The sequence below is a fragment of the Lipotes vexillifer genome, unplaced genomic scaffold (genome assembly GCF_000442215.2).
Source record: "Lipotes vexillifer unplaced genomic scaffold, Lipotes_vexillifer_v1.1 scaffold995, whole genome shotgun sequence".
Classification (NCBI taxonomy): domain Eukaryota; kingdom Metazoa; phylum Chordata; class Mammalia; order Artiodactyla; family Lipotidae; genus Lipotes; species Lipotes vexillifer.
The window spans coordinates 1,832,993-1,854,976 of NW_006785389.1; the positions used below are offsets into that span (position 1 = coordinate 1,832,993).

At 43.5% G+C, this 21,984-nt stretch overlaps 2 protein-coding genes across 2 annotated transcripts in view; one reads left to right on the plus strand and one right to left on the minus strand.

The window, feature by feature from the left end:
• LOC103076278 (zinc finger protein 551-like) overlaps positions 1 to 21,984 on the plus strand; it is a 220,216-nt gene that overhangs the window by 115,878 nt on the left and 82,354 nt on the right. Inside the window, 1 exon segment of the mRNA XM_082931098.1 lies at positions 1,134 to 1,187. Coding sequence (XP_082787224.1) covers positions 1,134 to 1,187 — 54 coding nt within the window.
• On the minus strand, positions 10,938 to 21,829 carry LOC103089004 (zinc finger protein OZF-like). Its single transcript, XM_082931087.1, is given in 6 exon segments — positions 10,938 to 11,118; positions 11,997 to 13,304; positions 13,557 to 13,750; positions 13,859 to 14,139; positions 20,398 to 20,524; positions 21,797 to 21,829. Coding segments are annotated over 6 exon segments (2,124 nt in total).

Below are 21,984 nucleotides of genomic sequence, written 5' to 3' on the forward strand. Positions count from 1 at the left end.
TCTGGACGTCAGGGGACACAGCTCTTGGCAAGATCTGAAGAAGACATTCCCCTTATCAGTGCTGTTAGGCCTTGTGAACAAGCGGGAAAATTCATGCTGCTCCCAGAAGCACTTGAGATTGTCACACTGACCCCTCCTCTGAGTCTTCTAAAGCTCATGGCATCCGGTCCCAAATGAGGGCCACAAAGCCCAGCCCTCTTTCCCAGGAGGCCCATGGACAGCAACCTATTCTTGGCCAAAACTTGGAACCTATTTTCCACCATCAAACTGTCCCCTCTGAGGCACAGAAAGTTTGAAATTCATATGAAAGGCATTCGCCCTTCTTGCCTATACAGCCTAAATCTGTTTTATTTTATTATTTAAAAAATATTTATTTAGGGACTTCCCTGGTGTCACAGTGGTTAGGAATCCGCCTGCCAATGCGGGGGACACAGGTTTGAACCCTGGTCTGGGAAGATCCCACATGCCACGGAGCAACTAAGCCTGTGAGCCACAACTACTGAGCCTGCGGTCTAGAGCCGGTGAGCCACAACTGCTGAGCCCGCATGCCACAACTACTGAAGCCCGTGTGCCTAGAGCCCATGCTCTGCAACAAGAGAAGCCACCATAATGAGAAGCCTGCACACCACAACGAAAAGTAGCCCCCGCTCGCCGCAACTAGAGAAAGCCCATGCACAGCAACGAAGACCCAACGTGGCCATATATCAATAAATAAATTTATTTAAAAAAATTAAAATAAGGGGCTTCCCTGGTGGCGCAGTGGTTGAGAGTCCATCTGCCAATGCAGGGGACACGGGTTCGTGCCGCAGTCCGGGAAGATCCCACATGCCGTGGAGGGGCTGGGCCCGTGAGCCATGGCCGCTGAGCCTGCGCGTCCGGAGCCTGTGCTCCGCAACGGGAGAGGCCACAACAGTGAGAAGCCCGCGTACCGCAAAAAAAAAAAAAAAAAATTAAAATTAAATATTTACTTATTTGGCCGTGCCAAATAGTTGTGGCATGCATGTGGGATCTAGTTTACCGACCAGGGATTGAACCCGGGCCCCCTGCATGGGCAGCTCAGAGTCTTACCCACTAGACCACCAGGGAAGTCCCAACAGAGCCTAAATCTGTTTTAAACACTAGGGTTCACACAGGAGAAAGGCCCTATGAGTGCAGGGATTGTAGCAAATCCTTTGCTTCCAACTCCAGTTTCCTAAGACATCAATTTTTTTTCTTTTAACCGTGCCGCACGGCATGCGGGATCTTAGTTCCCTGACCAGGGATTGAACCCGTGCCCCCTAAAATGGAAGCCCAGAGTCCTAACCACCGACTGCCAGGGAATTCCCCCTAAGACATCAGCATGTTCACATGGGGTAAAGGCCTTTACCTTAGTACTGTACTGTGTTATAGACTGAATTATCTCTCTCCTCTCCCCTGCCACCATTCTTATTTGAAGGCCTAATGCCCAATTTGACTATATTTGGCGATAGGGCTTTTAAGATGGTAGTTCAGGGTAAATAAGGCCTGATCTGACAGGACTAGTGTCCTTATAAGAAGAGGAAGAGACAGCAGAGGGCGCTCTCTCTGTGCATCTACGCACAGAGGAAACTGGATCTGGGTCTGGAAACTAGAAGACAGAGTTCAAGGCGCCATTGAGGATGGTTTCTCCTGAGGCCTCTCTCCTTGGCTTGCAGATGGCCACTATCTTGCTGTGTGCTTACGTGGCTTTTCTCTGTGTGACTGCCTCCCTGGTGTCTTTCCCTTTCATTATAAAAACAGTAATTATGTTGTGTTAGATCCCAACCCTAATGATCTCATTTAACCTTAATTACTTCTTTGAATGCCCTAACGCCAGATACAGTTGGATTAGGGTTAAAGCTTCAACTATATATTGGGCCATGAGGCACAAGTCTATAACAATTTTTTTTAATAACAATTGTTTTTGAGAACTGAAGACTACATCCTCAATGTTTTGTGCTATTCATAACGTAACAGCCATAGATACCATACACTTTAGTGTAATCTGCTCTATTAACATATTGTTCATCACTTTCTAAAGTCTAAACATCAATAGGACAAGCCCGTGTTGGTAGTGTTTGTCAATATCCCTCATGTAAATACTCCCTCCAGGGCCCATCTCAAGCTGTCACAACATCACACAACATGGAATCGGAAAGAGATGTGCAGAAACACAACTTGGTATTCTGTTCCATGTTCGGGAGTCAAAACCTCAGGAACATACATAATGGTAAAACACAATATAACGATTAGGAATGAGAAATGGTGATAATCACCTGTGCTTTAAAAATAAGTGTGTTAGCAGGAATCCCTTGGCAGTCCAGTGGTTAGGACTCCACGCTTTCACTGCTGTGGCCCCAGGTTCAGTCCCTGGTCAGGGAACTAAGGTTCCCACCACCTGAACAGCGTGGCCAAGAAAAAAAAAAAAACAGTATTAAAGTACAGTCAGGGACTTCCCTGGTGGTCCAGTGTTTAGGACTCCATGCTTTCACTGCGGAGGGTGCAGGTTCAATTGCTGGTCGGGGAATTAAGATCCCGCATGCCACGTGGTGAGGCCAAAGAAAAAACACAGTTACTTCTCATTATCATGGTAGCTATGTTTTATATAACCACCATTATTCACGGAAGTTATGTTCTCAAAAGCAGTCTTTTCGTTTCACTAATTAAATGCTTGCACTACTGATTTCTGCATCAAAAACCATTGCTTTTAGAGGAAATACAGATTTGGGTTCCCAAGAACCTTGGGTCACAGCTTGTTTGCCAACTGATCAATATATAACATTGTTTCATGAGTGTTCCTATCCAAAGACACCTTGCTATGTATTGTTGTCATATGAACACTGAACTCACAGCCAACAGTTCTGTAACTCATGACTCAACAAAGCTGATCTAATACCTATTTTCTTTCTAAGGCACATCACAGCCTTGTGCTTAGGTTAGGAACACCATACAGCACATAAACACTACACTTAAGCGCCATTTTCAACAGTGAAATCACCACCAAAAAGCATTAATGTGGTACTAAATAGATCACAGAAAGGACATTGTTTACAGTATGACAGCTGAAAGGAAAAGGAGACCTTAGCTGTGATAATCGTTACTAATTTTATTCTCTTTAAACTGATGTACACCGTCTTAAATAGATTGTATTCTTTTTTTTTTTTTTTAGATTGTATTCTAAGAAGCGTATTAGCTTCTCTGCTAATTAGGAAAACAAACCTGACTTCTCACAAATGAAGTTCACCATGAAAATACTCATGAAATAAAAATAATGCTCCACCATCTCAGGGAGCTCACGGGTCTTGTTAGGCCTGCTCCCTCTGCTGAAAAGGGAAATTAGTAACGGGGTGGGGGGCATTAGAGGCTCAGCATCACACAGAGGCTTTCTCTTGACAACAACCAGGAGGAAACAGAAAGGAAAAAGGAAGGGCTTTCTCAGAGTGTTCTAAACAACGTCCAAGGCAACCGTCAAAGGAGTCTGGGGCCATCTATGGAGTTGCCGACCAGGGAGTGGCTGGCAAATGGTTACACCGGCCTCCTCCGTGCGAGTGAAGGTTCTAAATACACCTTGGTTTGTGTGGACACTGTGTCGGGTTTAACCCAAGCTGCCTCCTGGTGACAGGGAAACCAGTTGACCGCTAGCAGGGGATTGGAGGGGCTGAGTCACATGCATGCATACTCTAATCCAACAGATGGTGATCAGGGGTCACATCTCAAAGGTCGTGATGTGCAAGACTGAGCAAAAGAACTTGGCATTGAGTGGAGGTTCTATCTCCCCTGTAACCCGCAAGCAGCAGGGTTGGTAGAAAGGAAAAATGGAGCATTAAAGCAGCCGATTAAATCACTAACAGGTGATGGATAAAGAAGATGTGGTACATATATACCATGGAATATTACTCAGCCATAAAAAAGAATGAAAAAATGCCATTTGAAGCAACATGGATGGAACTAGAGATTGTCATACTGAGTGCAGTAAGTCAGACAGAGAAAGACAAATATCATATGATGTCACTTATATGTGGGATCTAAGAAAATGGTACAAATGAACCTATTTACAAAACAGAAATTGAGTCACAGATGTAGAAAACAAACTTATGGTTACCAAAGGGGAAAGGGCTGGTGGGGGAAGATAAACTGGGAAATTGGGATTGATGTGTACACACTACTATATATAAAAGTTAACTAATAAGAACCTACTGTAGAGCACAGGGAACTCTATTTGGTGCTCTATAATGACCTATATGGGAATGGAGTCTAGAACAGAGTGGTTATATGTATATGTATGGCTGATTCACTTTGCTATACAGCAGAAACGAACACAATATTGTAAAGCAACTATACGCCAATAAAAAAATTAACTTATAAAAAACCAAGTAAATGTAAAACAATAAACGGAAGCCTTAATTAAATACAGTTTGGAGACCAGAAAGGGGAGCTGTCATGCCCTGCAATGTCCAACAGGAAGAAGAAAGACTCCTTTCTTGGCAAAGACTCAGCCAATGAAAAGCCATGGACTCTTTGTTTACTACAGCCCTCCCAACACCCTTTTCCTGTCTATAAAAGTGTTCCGGGGCTACCATCGTGGCTCAGTGGCTAAGAATCCGCCTGCCAATGCAGAGGACACGGGTTCAAGCCCTGGTCCAAGAAGATCCCACATGCTGCAGAGCAACTAAGCCCTTGCGCCACAACTACTGAGCCTGCACTCTAGAGTCCGCAAGCCACAACTACTGAGCCCGGGTGCCACAACCACTGAAGCCTGTGGGCCTACAGCCCGTGCTCCACAACAAGAGAAGCCACTGCAATGAGAAGCCCGTGCACTGCAATGAAGAGTAGCCCCCGCTCGCCGCAACTAGAGAAAGCCCACACACAGCAACAAAGACACAATGCAGCCAAAAATAAATAATTTTTTAAAAAAAGTATTCCCCTGCCTTTGCCATGCAGGAAATAGCATGTGCCTTGCCATAGTTTTGGACCCTGATTTGTAACTCTCTGCTGATCCCAAATAAGCCCATCTTTATTTTCTAGAGAAAGCCACACACAGCAACAAAGACACAATGCAGCCAAAAATAAATAATTTTTTAAAAAAAGTATTCCCCTGCCTTTGCCATGCAGGAAATAGCATGTGCCTTGCCATAGTTTTGGACCCTGATTTGTAACTCTCTGCTGATCCCAAATAAGCCCATCTTTATTTTTTTAAATTTACTTATTTGGCTGCGTCAGGTCTCAGTTGTGGCATGCAGGATCTTCACTGCAGCATGAGGGCTTCTCTAATTGTGGCGTGGGGGGCTCCAGAGTGTGTGGGCTTATTTGCCCCGTGGCATGTGGGATCTTAGTTCCCCGACCAGGATTGAACCTGTGTCCCCTGCATTGGCAGGCAGATTCTTAACCACTGGACCACCAGGGAAGTCCCTAATCCCATCTTTATTGAAGAAATATCTGACAGTCTATTTGTTTCAGGTCAACAATCTGACATTATCAATACTGATCCAGAGACCTGGACTTTGGCATACACGACCCATAACAATGGGTAAGAGTATTCTTTTTCTGTCAAACTACACAGGCAGCCTGTCAAACTGACTGCAAGTATCATTTAAAACAACAACAACAACAAATCATTATTAGAGCCATGGGTGGCTGTGTGCAGAATGGGAGGAGTTTATGTGACTTACCCCAGGTTATGGACATCTGAGCACCCAGAGAGCCCTATGCTGGAACAGAAAAATCTAAACAGAACCAACCTAATGAGGCCAGGGATAGGGGATGGACATCACTGGATCTGTGCAGTTACTCCATCATATTGAAGTACAGCAACTAGTTTGTCACTGACTTGTTGCACTGGCCAAGTACTCACTGGGTGGCCCTAAATGGGACCTGATGGTTGTGTGGCACTAATCTTTGGCCATGGCTTCCACCTGGGTGGCAGGTTGCTGTACCCTGGGTTTTCCCTGGGCACAGGGGAGAATCCACCCCAGAGGAACAGTTGCCAACCTCCCTCTCCACAATTCTAGGTGGGTACACTCTGTTTCCCACTGGTGTGATCTGCCTCCATCAGCCTGGAGGGTGTTAAAGCACACATAGCAGCTCTTAGAAAATCCACCCAGGCAGCCTCAAATGACAGCCAACAAAGCCTGTCTTTATTGAAAACTCAAATATCTCTAAACAGAAAAGCTGTCCTCCAAAGTAGGAAGGCCATGGACGTTATTACTACCACTCAAGGAGGCGCGTGCACCATTAACTACAGAATGTGGCATGTTCATACCCCATGAGTCGGCTAACCTCATATTGAAGTCACACGATGACAGAGGCCAACTTTCACGAGTTCTTGGTGGAAAAACCTGACACTGAGTTTGGAAACACTGTCAGTCTGTTTCTTCTTGCCTGTGCCTCTACTGCTGCTTAGGCATCTGCCTTCAGCACAGCCAGGTATCTGCCAAATGAGCCACCTCCATGCAACAGAAAGCCATGGCCGACGGATGTGGGCAAGCTGCGGAAGAGGGGAGCTCGGGAGATTGCAGAGCCGGTCACGGGCTGGTGGGTAGTGTCGGAGGAGGTCATTGAGAAGACGTGACTGCTGGGTGATCCCCAGGCTGGACCTGGGCAACTGGAGGCCCCTCAGTCACTCTGCTGTCCTTGGAATGTGCATTCATTTGCCTTCTCCACTTCCAGAAGCTGCTTCAAGGATACAGCCTTCAGACAGAAATGTGGTGTTGAGACTATCTAGACAGTGTATGTGGCTGAATCCAGTTAGGGCGTCCATACTAACTTTTAAGATTTGGTGGGTGGGGACTTCCCTGGGGGCCCAGTGGCTAAGACTCTGTGTTCCCAGTGCACGGGGTCGGGTTCGATCCCTGGTCAGGCAACTAGATCCCGCATGCCACAACTAAGACCTGGCACAGCATGCATGAAAGAAAAGGAAGGGAGGAAGGAAGGAAAGGAAGAATAAAAAGAAAGATTTGTTGGGTGTATAGGGAAAGCCACACATCTTGTAGCCAAGACAAGACCCAAGACAAGCCTCATAAGTTCCCTTGCCCATTAAAACTTCCACCTACCAATCTTGAATGGTCTGTCTTTGTTTGCTCTCTTTTTTTTTTGGCCGCATCGCACTGCAGGTGGGATCTTAGTTCCCGGACCAGGGATCAAACCCGTGCGCCCCACAGTGGAAGCACAGAGTCTTAACCACTGGACCTCCAGGGAAGTCCCAGTCTCTTCCTTTTATTGCTCCTCACAAAGAACAAGTTAAATGCCATCATTGCCTGTACATCCGTCAGGAACTGAACCGGAAGGAGTTCAAACAAGTCACCTAAAGATTCTCTGGTGGGAAACCCACGCGAGACCTCAGTGCCCTGCAGCACTGGCCTCCTGAGGGTGGCTCCACGGCATCAGCTCAGACCGCTAGTCAGGAGGAGCGCAGGGTGGCTGGGCTAGGTGTTTCACCACAGGCGTACCCACCTCACGGGGAATGAGAGCCTTGGCTCTGCAGCTCATCTAAAGGCCAGGGGACAAGACAGTCCTCATCCCAGTTTACAGAGGGTGGGGGGAGGAGAGAAGGTAGGTGACTCATTTGTCTGTGAGTCAAGGCAACAGGATCCAGGATGTGAATCCAACATCTGGGCTACAAACCCAGGTTGCCTGACCCAGGCTTGGAGAGTCTGATCCCTGCCCTCCTAGCTCCCTCCATATCGGGCTTTGGAGACTCAAAGAATGTACTGTTCATCCTAATGTCATTTAGTCCATCTAAGAGACCTGCTCCAACCTACCAACCCCCAAAATGGAGCAGGAAAATGGACAAACACTACAAAGCAAGGTCATTATTCACTGTCTGGACTTCAGAAACTGATGGACAACATATTAGGGTAGATTAATCTTTTTCTTCTTTTCCCCTTGGCTGCACTGAATGTCTTGTGGGATCTTAGTTCCCTGACCAGGGATTGAACCCAGGCCCTAGCAGAGTCCTAACCACTAGACCATCAGGGAATTCCCAGGGCAAATTAATCTTAAAAGCGTATGGTAACATGTGTCCATTACACCGTGCATAACAAAAAAACTGAAAAAACTCAGGGCATGCTCTTCCAGTACTGAAAGCATTTCTTCCATAAAACAGTCACATTATTCAACAAGTGAAAATGGATGACACTCCAATACACATCTTTGTTGTTTCAATGTCCTACTTGTTAAAAAAAAAAAAAGAGAATATAGCCAAAGTTCATAAAATAGAAGATAAAAATGGATATTTTACAAAAGAGAGCAAATGACAAAAGGGATCAAACATCCGAAAAAATGCTAATCATGAATTCTTATGGAAATACAATGAAAACAGTGAGACAGAGTAACAAACTTATTAAAAGGGTTAAAATTAAAAACGACTGACCAAATAAGTATTCACTAGGATATGGAGAAAATGGAACCCTCATACAGTGCTGGTAAAAATGTAAAAAACACATTTAATCAGAATTTGTTAGTTTTTTCAAAAGCTAAATAGTCACCTACCTCATGATTCAGACACTGCAATCTAATTTTTTGAACAAAAGATAAATGAAACATATATCCATATTAAGAACTGTACACAAATGTTTGCACCAGTTTATTTTCTACAGTCAAAATCTGGAAATACCCAAAATGTACATAAACAAGTGAATGGATAAATAGCAGTATATCTAAAGATAAGAGTACTGAACCAAAAAAGAACATAAAAGGGAGGGATGAACTACTCACATAACATCTGTATAACAAATATAACATCATATAACAAAATAATTACAAAATATAAACGAAACCAGAAAAAAGAGAGTAAACATTTAAGGATTCCATCATATAAATTATAGAAAACATAATGGTATCTATTATAATGGAAAATAAATCAATGGGGGCTTGGAGGGCTGTAAAGGGCAGGGACACAGAGACTGTAAAAGGACATCAGGCAAATACGTGGTGACAGATATGGTCATTACCATGACTGTGATGATGTTTTCACAGGTATCATGTGTATGTCAATATTTACCAAATACTTCATTTTAAATATGTGTACTTTACTACATGTAAATTACACCTAAATAAAGCTTTAAAAAAAACACTTTAAGATAAACAAAATCTGTATGCCCCACTTTTTTGGAAAATAGATTTGACAGCCCTATACTAACTTCACCATCTTTCTGTCATTCCCTCTGGGGGTCAATCCTGCCTCAGTGGCAGCAAACACTGGCGAGTAATAAAGGACATTTCCACTTCAGTCAACAGGAATGCTGGCTGGCTCACAAGAGCCACATCCCTGGACTACTTCTACCTTTCTTTTTTCTGCCTGTGCAGCAACGGCCTTGAGGCGAACATTGCAGGGAGGTTACAAAAATCCACAAAACTTTCCAATTATCTTCTCTGACAATGACCTCAGCTACACAAGTTAAACATGCCTGAAGGTCCTGAGATTTGTGTACACGCTGATCCTGCACATAGGTCATCATCACAAAGACATCTGTGGATGCACTTTTAGAAGAGGCACATTCCAATGAGCTGGCTGCTGTCTCCTCTGCTCCCTACTAACCCAGTTTCTGTATCAGTTTCAGTTTCCCCTGACCCCTATAGACTTACAACCAGTGACTGTCACCCATGGAATTTTGGACATCAGGGCACATGCTCTTTGCAAAACCAAGGGAGGAGATTCCTCTCAACAGTGCTGACATCTCTCGTGATATCCCCCGTGAACAGGGGGAAAAATTCATGCTGCTCCAAGAACTTGAGATTGTCACATCTTACTCCTCTTGAGGGTGATGTCAGTCTCCTAAAACTCACAGCATCCAGACTTCAAATGAGGACCAAAAGTCCCTGCCCTCTCTCCTACAACTTCAATGGCACCAATGCAAATTTGACCAAAAATGGCAAGCCAATTTTTGTCATCATACTATCCTCCCTGAGGCCCCTGCCTGTGGAGCCCAAATCTCCTTATAAAAACCCTCTAGCAGCACAAAGAACTCCCAAAACAAAATAGGCCTTAAACAGTAAGACATCCATATTATACAAACCAAAACAATGTGTGGCACACAGTTTGGGCTGGTGACTTGCTAGATGGAAAGACTGAGCATATGAGAACATGTCCCTGGAAAATGTTGTCCTTCTCTGCACGTTGTCAGCTGAATTCATATGATGTTCTCGGGGCCAACATTCCTTCAGGCTTTTGTACACGTAGTCAGAGAGGGGGGAACACCAATCCTGAAGGGACTGGGCTACTACTCCTGGTTTGTTCCAACACTTGGAAGAACAGAAGTCAGTTTCCCTGAGCACACTGGGCTGGTGACTGATGCCCATGGTGTGGACCTGCCAGGTGATAGAGGTAAAATGGCCACAGACATGGGCAGTGACATAAATCTGGGAAAATACCTGGACAGATTACAAAGTGCAATATAGCCACACATGCTTCCCACGTAACTGAAACTTGAGGGGTATCTCTCCCTGTGGACAACTGGATATATGAGATTGAATTCAGATGGGTGGCTCCTCAGTTTCTTCCAACTTCATTACCCTGAACTAGAAAATTGCACATTTCTTTGCATGCTCAAGGCCTTTCTCCAGTGTAAATTCTACCATGTATAATGAGGAAATTTTTTTTTTTTTTTTTTTTTTTTTGCAGTACACGGGCCTCTCACTGTTGTGGCTTCTCCTGTGGTGGAGCACAGGCTCCGGACGCGTAGGCTCAGTGGCCATGGCTCACGGGCCTAGCAACTCCACAGCATGTGGGATCTTCCTGGACCAGGGTACGAACCCATGTCCCCTGCATGGCAGGCAGACTCTCAACCACTGTACCATCAGGGAAGCCCCAGGAAAATTCTTTAGGAAAGAATTTTCCAAATTCCTGGCATGAATAGGGCTTTTCCTGTGAACTCTCTGATATGAATAAAGGGTGGAACTAGAGGTAAAGGATTTACCCACATTCACCAGACACTTGAGGTCTTTCACCTCTGTGAACACTGATGGTGAAGGACTGCAGAGCTCTGGGGAAAAGATTTCCCACGTTCACTACCCTCATATGGCCTCAATCCTGTGTGAACTCTCTGATGATAATGGAGGCCGGACCTAGACGAAAAAGACTTCCCACATTCACTGCATTTATAAGTCTTTTCTCCAGTATGACCTCTACAGTGTTCAATAAGAATTTGCTCTAAAGGACTCCCCACTTTCAGTGCATTCATAAGGCCTTTTGTTAGTGTGAATTCTCTGATGTTCATGGAGAATGGAACTACAAATAAAAGATTTCCCACATTCACTACACTCATTTGGCCTTGATCCTGTGTGAACTCTGATGTTAATGGAAACCAGACCTAGATGAAAAAGATTTCCCACATTCAGTGCACTCATAAGGCTTTTCTCCAGTGTGAACTCTCAGATGATCACAAAGGCCACACCTAGTAGTAAAAGATTTCTCACAGTCACTACACTGATAAAGCCTTTCTCCTGTGTGAACTCTCTGGTGTATTGTGACATCTTTGGATAAAAGATTTCTCACACTCACTGCACTCATAAGGCCTTGACCCTGTTCTGATCATAACACTGATGATAACAGAGTCTGGACGCAGATGAAAAAGATTTATCACATTCACTGCATGCATAAAGGCTTTGCTGCATTGTGAACTCTACAGTTTTCAGTGAGATAAGAATTTGCTCTAAGCGATTTTCCATATACAGTGCATTCATAAGACCTTTTAGAAATATTTATTTATTTGTTATTCTTTTTTTAAAATTTATGGCTGAGTTGGGTCTTTGTTGCTCGGTGTGCGCTTTCTCTAGTTGCGGTGAGTGGGGGCTACTCTTCGTTGTGGAGCACGGGCTCTAGGCATCTGGGCTTCAGTAGTTGTGGCTCATGGGCTCTAGAGCGCAGGCTCAAGAGTTGTGATCCACAGGCTTAGCTGCTTCACAGCATGTGGGATCTTCCCAGACAAGGATTTGAACCCATGTCCCCTGCATTGGCAGGCGGATTCTTAACCACTGAGCCACCAGGGAAGACCCCATAAGACCTTTTGATTACATGAATTCTCTGATGATCCTGGAGGATGGAACTATAGATATAAGACTTCCCACATTCATTGCACTCATAAGGCCTTTATCCAGTGTGAACTCCCTGATGATAACGAAGGTTCCTCCTAGTGGTAAAAGATTTCCCACATTCATTACACTCATAAGGCCTTTCTCCTGTGTGAACTCTTTGATGTATAAGAAGGTAAGATCTTTGTATAAACGATTTCCCACATTCACTGCACAAATAAGGCCTTTCTCCTGTGTGAATTCTCTGATGATTACTGAGGTTGTAACTAGTGGAAAAAGATTTCCCACATTCACTGCACTTGTAAGGCCTTTCTCCTGTGTGAACTCTCTGGTGTATAAGAAAGTGACATCTTTGGGTGAAGGATTTCCCACATTCACTGCACACATAAGGCCTTTCTCCTGTATGAACTCTCTGGTGTTTAAGAAGGGAGCACCTTTGGATAAAGGATTTCCCACATTCACTGCACACATAAGGCCTTTCTCCTGTGTGAATTCTCTGATGATTACTGAGGTTGGAACTAGAGAAAAAAGATTTCCCACATTGACTGCATACATAAGGCCTTTCTCCAGTGTGAACTCTCTGATGATTACTGAGGGTGGAACCAGAGGAAAAACATTTCCCACATACAGTGCACTCATAAGGCCTCTCTCCAGCATGAGTCTTCTGATGATAACACAGGGCAGAGCTGGAGGTAAAACATTTTCCACACTCACTGCACTCATAAGGCCTTTCTCCTGTGTGAACTCTCTGATGATAACGAAGGCCAGAGTGAGAGGTAAAAGACTTCCCACATTCACTACATTCATAAGGCCTTGATCCAGTGTGAACTCTCTGATGATAATGGAGGCCACGGCGAGACATAAAAGATTTCCCACAGTCACTGCATTCATAAGGCCTTTTTCCACTATGAACCTTCCAGTGTTGAGTGAGGTAAGATTGATGACTAAAGGATTTCCAACACTCACTGCACTCATAAGGCCTTTTTCCTGTGTGAACTCTCCGGTGGAGAATGAGTATCGAGCTATTGGTAAAAGATTTCCCACATTCACTGCAAGCAAAAGGCCTTTCCCCTTTATGTACTCGCTGGTGTAGGACGAGCACCGAGCTATTGGTAAAAGAGTTCCCACACTCACTGCAATCGTAAGGCCTTTCTCCTGTGTGAACCCTCCAGTGTACAATGAGGTAAAATTTTCGTCTAAAAGATATCCCACATTGAGTACACTCATAACGCCTTTCTCCAGTGTGAACTGTCCGTTGTCGAATTAGGATGGATCTACAGCTAGGAAACTGCGCACATTCACTGCACAAGTAACAATTTTCTCCAATGTGACTTCTCCAGGGATAAATAAGCACAAAGTTTTGGTTAAAGGATTTCCCACATTTGCTGCACTTGTACTGCCTTGCCCCAGTATGAATTCTTCGATGCAGATTGAGGGTTGAGGTTCGCCTGAAAGATTTTCCACATTCACGACACACATGAAGCCTTTCTCCAGTATGCACCCTCTGGTGCACAACAAATGAGGATTTGTACCTGAATGTCTTCCCACATTCACTGCACACAAAACAATGTCTTCCAGGGTGGACACCCTGGTTCTGAACAAGTGCATGTTTCGGGCTGAAGGCTTTCTTGAATTCTCCCCAGCTGTAATGACTTTCTCTGCTTTGTAAAGTTGCCTCTTGCTGGGCAATCTTGTTTGGCTTCTCCCTGGTGTGAGTGGTCTGTTGCTGGAGATGTCCCAAGGTGGCCAGAAAGTCTTTCCCAACTTCCTCACAGGTAAAGGGCTTCCTTCACACATGGCATTTGCAGCTCTTCACAAACAAGGCCCTGACTACAGTGTTTCTGAAGGATTTCTCTTCCATATGCTGTTTCTGGTGTTTTAGGAGGTTTGCACTAAAATGACATCGTTTCATACATATTCTACACTCGAACACTTTCTGGCTGTGTTGTGTTTCTTCATGCTCAGCCAAGTGAAAAACACCTCTCAAGATCAGACTACACTTCTTACAGGGGTGGCTCTTCTGGGAGCCTTTCCTGTGAGTCCTGGCCTGTGACATGTTTATAGAAATGCTTCGTTGAAAGGGTGCTTCTGCATCCTCTGCTCCACAGCAGCAACCTGAATGCAAACAAATGCTGGTGAAGTAAACGTTAACTTTATAGGGAGGGGGCAACATCATCATAAATGGATGTGTCACATCTAAGAATGAGTTGGTGGGATGCTCTTCCACACAAGAGATTTGAAATTCCATTGGGGAAGTGGCTACTTATAAAAAGGTCATAAGAAACTACTATGAACAATTAAATACCAACAAACTGGATAAACTAGAAGAAACGGATAAATTCTTTGAAACAGACAACCTACCAACAATGAGTCATGAAGAAATAAAAAATATGAATAAACCAATAACAAGTAAGGAAACTGAACCATTAATAAAAAAAAATCTCCCAACAAAGAAAAGTCCAGGATGAGATAGATTCACTGGTGAATTCTACCAAAGATTTTAAGAAGAATTAATGTCAATCCTTCCTCAACTCTTCCAAAACACTTAAGAAGAAACATTTCAAAACTCAATTTCTGAGGCTAGCATTACCCTGATACAAAAGCAAGATATGCAAACTACAAGAAAGGAAAATTACGGGCCAAAATCCTTGGTGACCGTAGAATGAGAAATTCCTAATAAATACTCAACAGCATGTTCAAGAATCTTACACTATTGAATAATAGAAAAAAAATTTAGGTAACTGCCTGGCAGTCATCCAGTGGTTAAGATTTTTACTGCAGAAGGAGAATCTTACATTATTATCATTATCAAGTATGATTTATCTCTGGGATGCAAGGATAGTTCCTCATATACAAGTCAGAAAACATGACTTACCATATTAACAGAATGAAGGATAAAAATCATATGAATGTCTCAAAAAATGCAGAAAAAGCACTAAACAAAATTGAGAATACTTTCATGTTAAAAACTCTCAACAAATTAGGTACAGAAGGAAAGTATCTCAATACGATAAACCCATACACAATAAGCCCACACTAATATTATACTCAAAGTTTTAAAACTAAAAGCCTTTCCTCTGAAATCCAGAACAAGCCAAAGATGCCCACTGTCCACATTTCTATTCAACACAGTTCTGGAAGGCCTAGCCAGAACACATAGTTATCAGGAAGAAAAAAAAAAGGTATCAAAATCACAAAATAAGTAAAACTGTCTGTGTTTGCAGAAGATATGCTCTTATATAGAAAACCCTAGGGACTACTCCCAACCAAATCTGTTAGAACTATTAAACAATATCAGTAAAGCTGCAGGATACAAAATCAATATGCAAAAAGCAGTTGCACTTCTATAAACTAACAATGAAATATCTGTATTCTGAAAACTATAAGACAACAATGGAAAAAACTGAAGAAAACAAATAAATGGAAAGCCATCCAGTGTTCTTAAATTGGAAGAATATTGTTAATTTTACCAAAAGCAACTTACAGACTGAAAACAATCCACATCGAAAGTCCAATGACATTTTCCAAAGAAATAGAGTAAACAATCCTAAAAATCTGTATGGCAGCACAAAAAATCCCAAATAGTCAAAGCAATCTTGAGAAAGAAGGACAAAGCTAGAGGCATCATACTTCCTGATTTCAAAATATTACAAAGCTATGGTAATTAGCATATGATGGCACTGGTATAAAAACAGACACATAGACCAATGGAACAGAACACAGAGCCCAGAAATAAAGGCACACTTATATAACTCATCTTTGATAGGCACCTCAAGAACACACAATGGATAAAGGACAGTCTCCTCCATAATTGGTGATGGGAACACTGGATATCCACATGCAAAAAAAAAGAAAACTAGACCCTTATCTTACACCATTCACAAAAATTAACTTGAATTGGATTAAAAAGTTTAAATGTAAGACCAAAATTGTAAAACATTTAGGAGAAAACGCAGAGAAAACTCTCCTTTACACTGGTGTTGGCAATGATTTTTTTGGATGACACCAATAGCAAAAGCAATGAAAGTAAAAATAAATAAGTGGGAGTATATCAAGCCAAAAACCTGAACAACAAGGGAAACAAAATGAAAACACAACCTAAGGAAAAGGAGAAAATACTTGTAAAGGGTTTATCTGATAAGGGGTTAATATCTAGAAAATATAAGAACTCATACAATTCAACAACAAAAAATGAAAGAATCCAATTAAAAATGGGCAAAGGACCTAAATAGATATTTATCCAAAGACATACAAATGGTCATCAGGTACATGAAAATGTGCTCAACATCACTAATATCAGGGAAATGCAAATCCAAACCACAATGAGATATCACCTCACACCTGTTTGGAATACTACTATCAAAAGGACGAGAGATGGGCTTCCCTGGTGGCACAGTGGTTCAGAGTCCACCTGCCGATGCAGGGGACACGGGTTCGTGCCCCAGTCTGGGAGGATCCCACATGCCACAGAGTGGCTGGGCCCATGAGCCATGGCCACTGAGCCTGCGCGTCCAGAGCCTGTGCTCCGCCATGGGGGAGGCCACAACAGTGAGAGGCCTGCGTACCGCAAAAAAAAAAAAAAAGACAAGAGATAGGTGTTCGTGAGGATGTGAAGAAAAGGAAAGCCTTCTACATTGTTGGTAGGACTGTAAATTGGTACAGCCATTAGGGAAAACTGTGTGGAATTTCTTAAAAATTGGAAAAAGAACTACTATATGGTCCAAAAATCCCAATTCTATGTGTATATCCAGAGGAAACAAAATCCATATCTCAAAGAGGTATTTGCATCCCCATGTTCATTTCAGCATTATTCACAATAGCCCAGGTTTAGAAACAACCTAAGTACAGCCATACCTTGTTTTATTCTGCTTCAAAGATAACACATTTTTTTACAAATTGAAGGTTTGCAGTAACCCTGTGTCAAGCAAGCCTATTTGCACCAGTTTTCTAACAGCATTTGCTCACTTTGTGTCTGTGCATCACATTTTGGTATTTTTTGCGATATTTGAAACTTTTTCATTATTATTACATTAGTTATGGTGATCTGTGATCAGTGATCTTTGTTTCGGGGTGCCACAAACTGTACCCATATAAGACAGGAAACTTAACAGATAAACATTATACGTGTTCTGGCTGCTCTACCAACTGGCCAATCCATCTCTCTCCCTGTCCCCAAGCCTCCCTCCTACCTGAGATGTAACAATATTGAAGTTAAGATAATTAATAACCCTACAATAGCCTCTAAGTGCTCAAGTAAAAGGAAGGATCACACGTCTTTCACTTTAAATCAAAAGCTGGAAATGATTAAGTTTAGTGAGGAAGGCAAGTCAAAAGCCAAGATAGGCTGAAAGCCAGGCTTCTTGGACCAAACAGTATTAACCAAGTCGTATCAATAAATACAAAGGAAAAGTTCTTGAAGTAAATTAAAAGTGCTACTCTAGTTAACACACAAATAAGAAAGCAAAAGAGCCTTATTGTTGATATGGAAAAGTTTTAGTGATCTGTATTCAACATCAAGCCAGCCACACATTCCCTTAAGCCAAAGCCTAATCCAGAGTCAGGCCCTAACTCTCTCCAATTCTGTGATGGCTGAGAGAGGTGAGAAGCTGCAAAAAAAAAAAAAAAACGTCTGAAGCTACCATAGATTGGTTCATGAGATTTAAGGAAAGAAGCCGTCTCCAGAAAATAAAAGTACAAGGTGAAAAAAAGCACAAGGTGAAGCAGCAAGTGCTGATGTAGAAGCTATACCAAAGTTATCCAGATGATCTAGCTAAGATAATTAATGAACGTGGCTACACTAAACACGTTTAATGTAGATGAAACAGTCTTATGTTGGAAGAAGATGGCATCTAGGACTTTCACAGTTAGAGAGGAGTAGTCAATGCCTGGCTTCAAAGCTTCAAAGGACAGGCTGACTCTCTTATTAGGGGTAATGAAGCTGGTGACTGGAAGTTGAAGCCAATGCTCATTTATCATTCTGAAAATCTTAGGCCCTTAACAATTCTGCTAAATCTACTCTGCATATATTCTATAAATGGAACAACAAAGCCTGGATGTCAGCACGTCTCCTCATAACATGGTTTACTGAATATTTTAAGACTACTGTTGAGACCTACTGCTCTGAAAAAAGGATTGTTTTCAAAATATTACTGCTCACTGACAATGCAGCTGGTCACCCAAGAGCTCTGATGGAGATATACAAGATTAATGTTGTTTTCATGTCTACTACTACAACATCCATTCTGTAGCCCATGGATCAATTAGTTTATTTACACTGTCAAGTCTTAAGAAATACATTTCATAAGGCTACAGCTGCCATAGATAGTAATTCCTCTAATGGATCAGGGCAAAGTAAATTGAAAACCTTCTGGAAAGGATTCACCAATCTAGATGCCATTGAGAACAGCTGTGAATCATGGGAAGAGGTCAAAATATCAACATTAACAGGAGTTGGGAAAAACTTGATTCCAACTCTCTGGATGACTTTGAGGGGTTCAGGACTTCAGTGGAGGAAGTAACTGCAGATGTTGTGGAAAAAGCAAGAGAATTAGAAGTGGAGCTGGAAGATTGCTGAATTGCTGTAATCTCAGGAGAAAACTTTAACAGATGAGGAGTTGTTTCTTATGGATGAGAAAAGAAAGTGGTTTCTTGAGATGGAATGTACACCTGGTGAAGATGTTGTGCAGGTTGTTGAAATGATGACAAATTCTTGAGAATATTACATAAACTTAGTTCATAAAGCAACAACAGTAGGGTTTGAGAAGATTGACTCCAATTTTGAAAGAACTTCTACTGTGTTTTAAAATGCTATCAAACAGCATCGCAAGCTACAGAGAAGTCATTCATGAAAGAAGAGTCCATCAATGTGGCAACCTTCATTGTTATATTATTTAAAGAAATTGCCAAAGCCACTGAAACCTTCAGTAACTTGATCAGTCAGCACCCTGATTAGTCAAAATCAAGGCAGGAACCTCCATCAGCAAAAAGATACAACTCAGATGATGGTTAACATTATTTTAGCAATAAAGTATTTTTTAACTAAGTTATACACGTTGTTTATTTAGACATAAGGCTACTGCACACTAACAGGCTACTGTACAATGTAAACATAACATTCATATGCACTGGGAAACCAAAAGTCTGTGTGACTTGCTTTACTGTGATACTCACTTTACTGCGGTGGTCTGGAACAAAACCTGCAATATGCCTGTATCTGTCTACAGATGAGTGGGTAAATAAAGCCTGGTATTTATATGCAGTGGGGTATTATTCAGCCATAAAAAGGGAAATCATGCATTTGTGACAACACTGATGAACCTGGAGGGCATAATGCAAAGTGAAATAAGCCAGAGAAAGATAAATACTGTATGCTAAAACTTATATATGGAATCTTGAAAAAACAAAAAAGTTGAACCCATAGCAACAAAGAGTAGAAGGCCAGGGGCTCAGGTCTAGGGGAAATGGGGAGATGTTGGTCAATTATAAGATGAAAAAGCTCTGAGGATCTAATACAGCATGGAGCCTATACTTAATAATGCTGTATGGTATACTTCAAATGTGCTAAGAAAGTAGATCTTAAGGGTTCTCACACACACAGGAAATATAAATATAATATGTGAGGTATTGGATGTGTTAATTAACTTGATTGTAGTAATCATTTCACAATGTGTGTGTGTATATATATAATCATGACACTGTATACTTACTTTTATGTTTTACCTTTTTTTTTTATTCTTTGGCCACAACGCGCGGCTTGTGGGATCTCAGTTCTCCTACCAGGAATTGAACCCAGGCCACGGCAGTGAAAGCACTGAATCCTAACCACTAGACCACCAGGGAACTCCCTGTACACTTTAAATATATACAGTATTATTTGTCAATTATACCCCAATAAGCTGGAGAAAAGAAAAAAGAAAAGAGATCTAAACACTACAAGTAAAACCATAAAGGACAACCTTGGAAAATAGCCCATGGTCCAAGTAAGTAATGGTCATGACAATAACTTCAATTCCTAGCATATGGAGGCAAAACGAAATGTCAGATGATAAAAAGGAAAACCTGGGACACAGAAGTGCCAAGGAAATGGACTCACCACCTGACCAGGGAAAGGGCAAGTATTAGCCTCACTGCAAGACTGCTGACCTCAAATCCATCCCTACGAGGGTTGAGTGCAGACTCTATTGGGGCTATGGGGAGAGAAGGGGGCAGTGCAAACAACCCAGCCCTACCTATCACAGCAACTACCCAGAAAGCTGGGGAAACAAGCAGTGCCCAAGGTCCATATGTGAGAAGGACAGAGCACACCTTGGAGAAAAGAGGGTGAGGGAGGATACAGAGCCTAGCCCAGGTCACTGGGGAGGGTGAGGCTTTTACCCAGTGAAGATATAAGTGCAAAGTTCTCCAGCATCACATCATGGTACAGGCGTCTCTGAGCCTCATCAAGGAGCTTCCATTCCTCCCAGGAGAAGTACAGGGCAATGTCCTCAAAGGTCACACCACCCTGTCATGAATGAGATAGATGAAACATAAACATTCTCTCTCTGAGGACCCACAATTCATCTCTTCACACATGTATTCCATAGTCATCCTCCATCAGAGCTCCCCACGTCAGGCCTGGTGCCAATGATGCCTGATCTCTCCTCACTGTGTTCAGCCCTCAGCCACAAAAGGCGGTGGCCAGGGGGATAAACGCCATCTAAACTCTGGGCCTGGCCTACAGGGCCCCATCCCTCCCCCGAAGTAATTCCCCTGAGGTCTCCCACATTGTGCCTCCAAGACACAGCTAAACCTGGGCTCATCTTTACCCTTAATCCCCAACACCAGGGCCTGTGGGCCCTCAGCTCACAATTCCCCTTGATGTGCACGTCATTCAGTTGACCAAACCTCTTTCACATCTTCAGACCTCACAGTTGCACTCCCACAACTTTACCACCTCCCTGCCCCACATCACAGGCACCTCTCTGGACTCACCCAGGTACTTGGAACATGGCATCCACAGAGTGCTTAACAAAATCAAACATGATTTGGTACAATCCCAGTTCTCTGAGGGAGCCCATAGCCAGGGAAAGCCCTGCCTGCCTTGCTTCTGATCTCTGTTTCAGTATTAGCCACCCAGAATCAGTGAGGGACTGGGACACCCTCTCCTGCCTTACATAGGTTCCATAAGTGCCTCTTCAACCTTCAGAACCTGGGCGAAAAAGGAAGGCAACCATGGCTGGGCTCCGTGTGTGCAGGACTCCCTTGTATCCCCACCCAGCCCTGGAACCTAGTGACCTCAGGCTGACTGACTAACCTCTGCTGCCCCTCATCAGATCCTGTGACCTTGGACGAGGACTCAACTCCCTGTGCCTCTCTTTGTCACCCCATTCCAATCCGTTCGTTCTCTTCTCTGAGCAGATTTTTGAAAACTTTTAAAGCCCTCACATACACTGTTCCTCGTCCGTTCACAGCCCTCTGTGACTCCCATGTCCCTCAGAATAAAGGAACAACCTCACTCTCTGCCGGTCCAGGCGTGATTCCACCTCACACTCTCTCTACTGCAGTCATAAGACGCACCCCAGTTTTCCCGAATCCTCCTGGCTCAGTCCGACTTCCAAGCCTTTGCACCTGCTGGTCCCTCCGCCTGTCACCCTCGCCCACGCGCCACCCAAGGCCGCCTCACCGTCCTCGACATCGCGACCTGGGCTGCGGGCACGTGAGCAGGCGTCACGCACTCGGGGCTTTAGTGTCTGGTGCAGTGAGGGCGGTGAGGGGTCGGAGGACGAGTGTTTACCTCAGGCGGGTCCCTCAGGGCCGCCGCCGCCATCGGACTCCCTGGGCGGAGCGAGGCCGGGAGCTGCGAGAGAGGAGGCGAGACGCGGGCACGGCGGTCACTCTCCCGGGCCTGGCGCAGGGCACCCCGGGCTGCGTCGCCGAGCTTCAGACGCACCCCTGAGTAGCGGGGACAGACCCTCCTCTCGG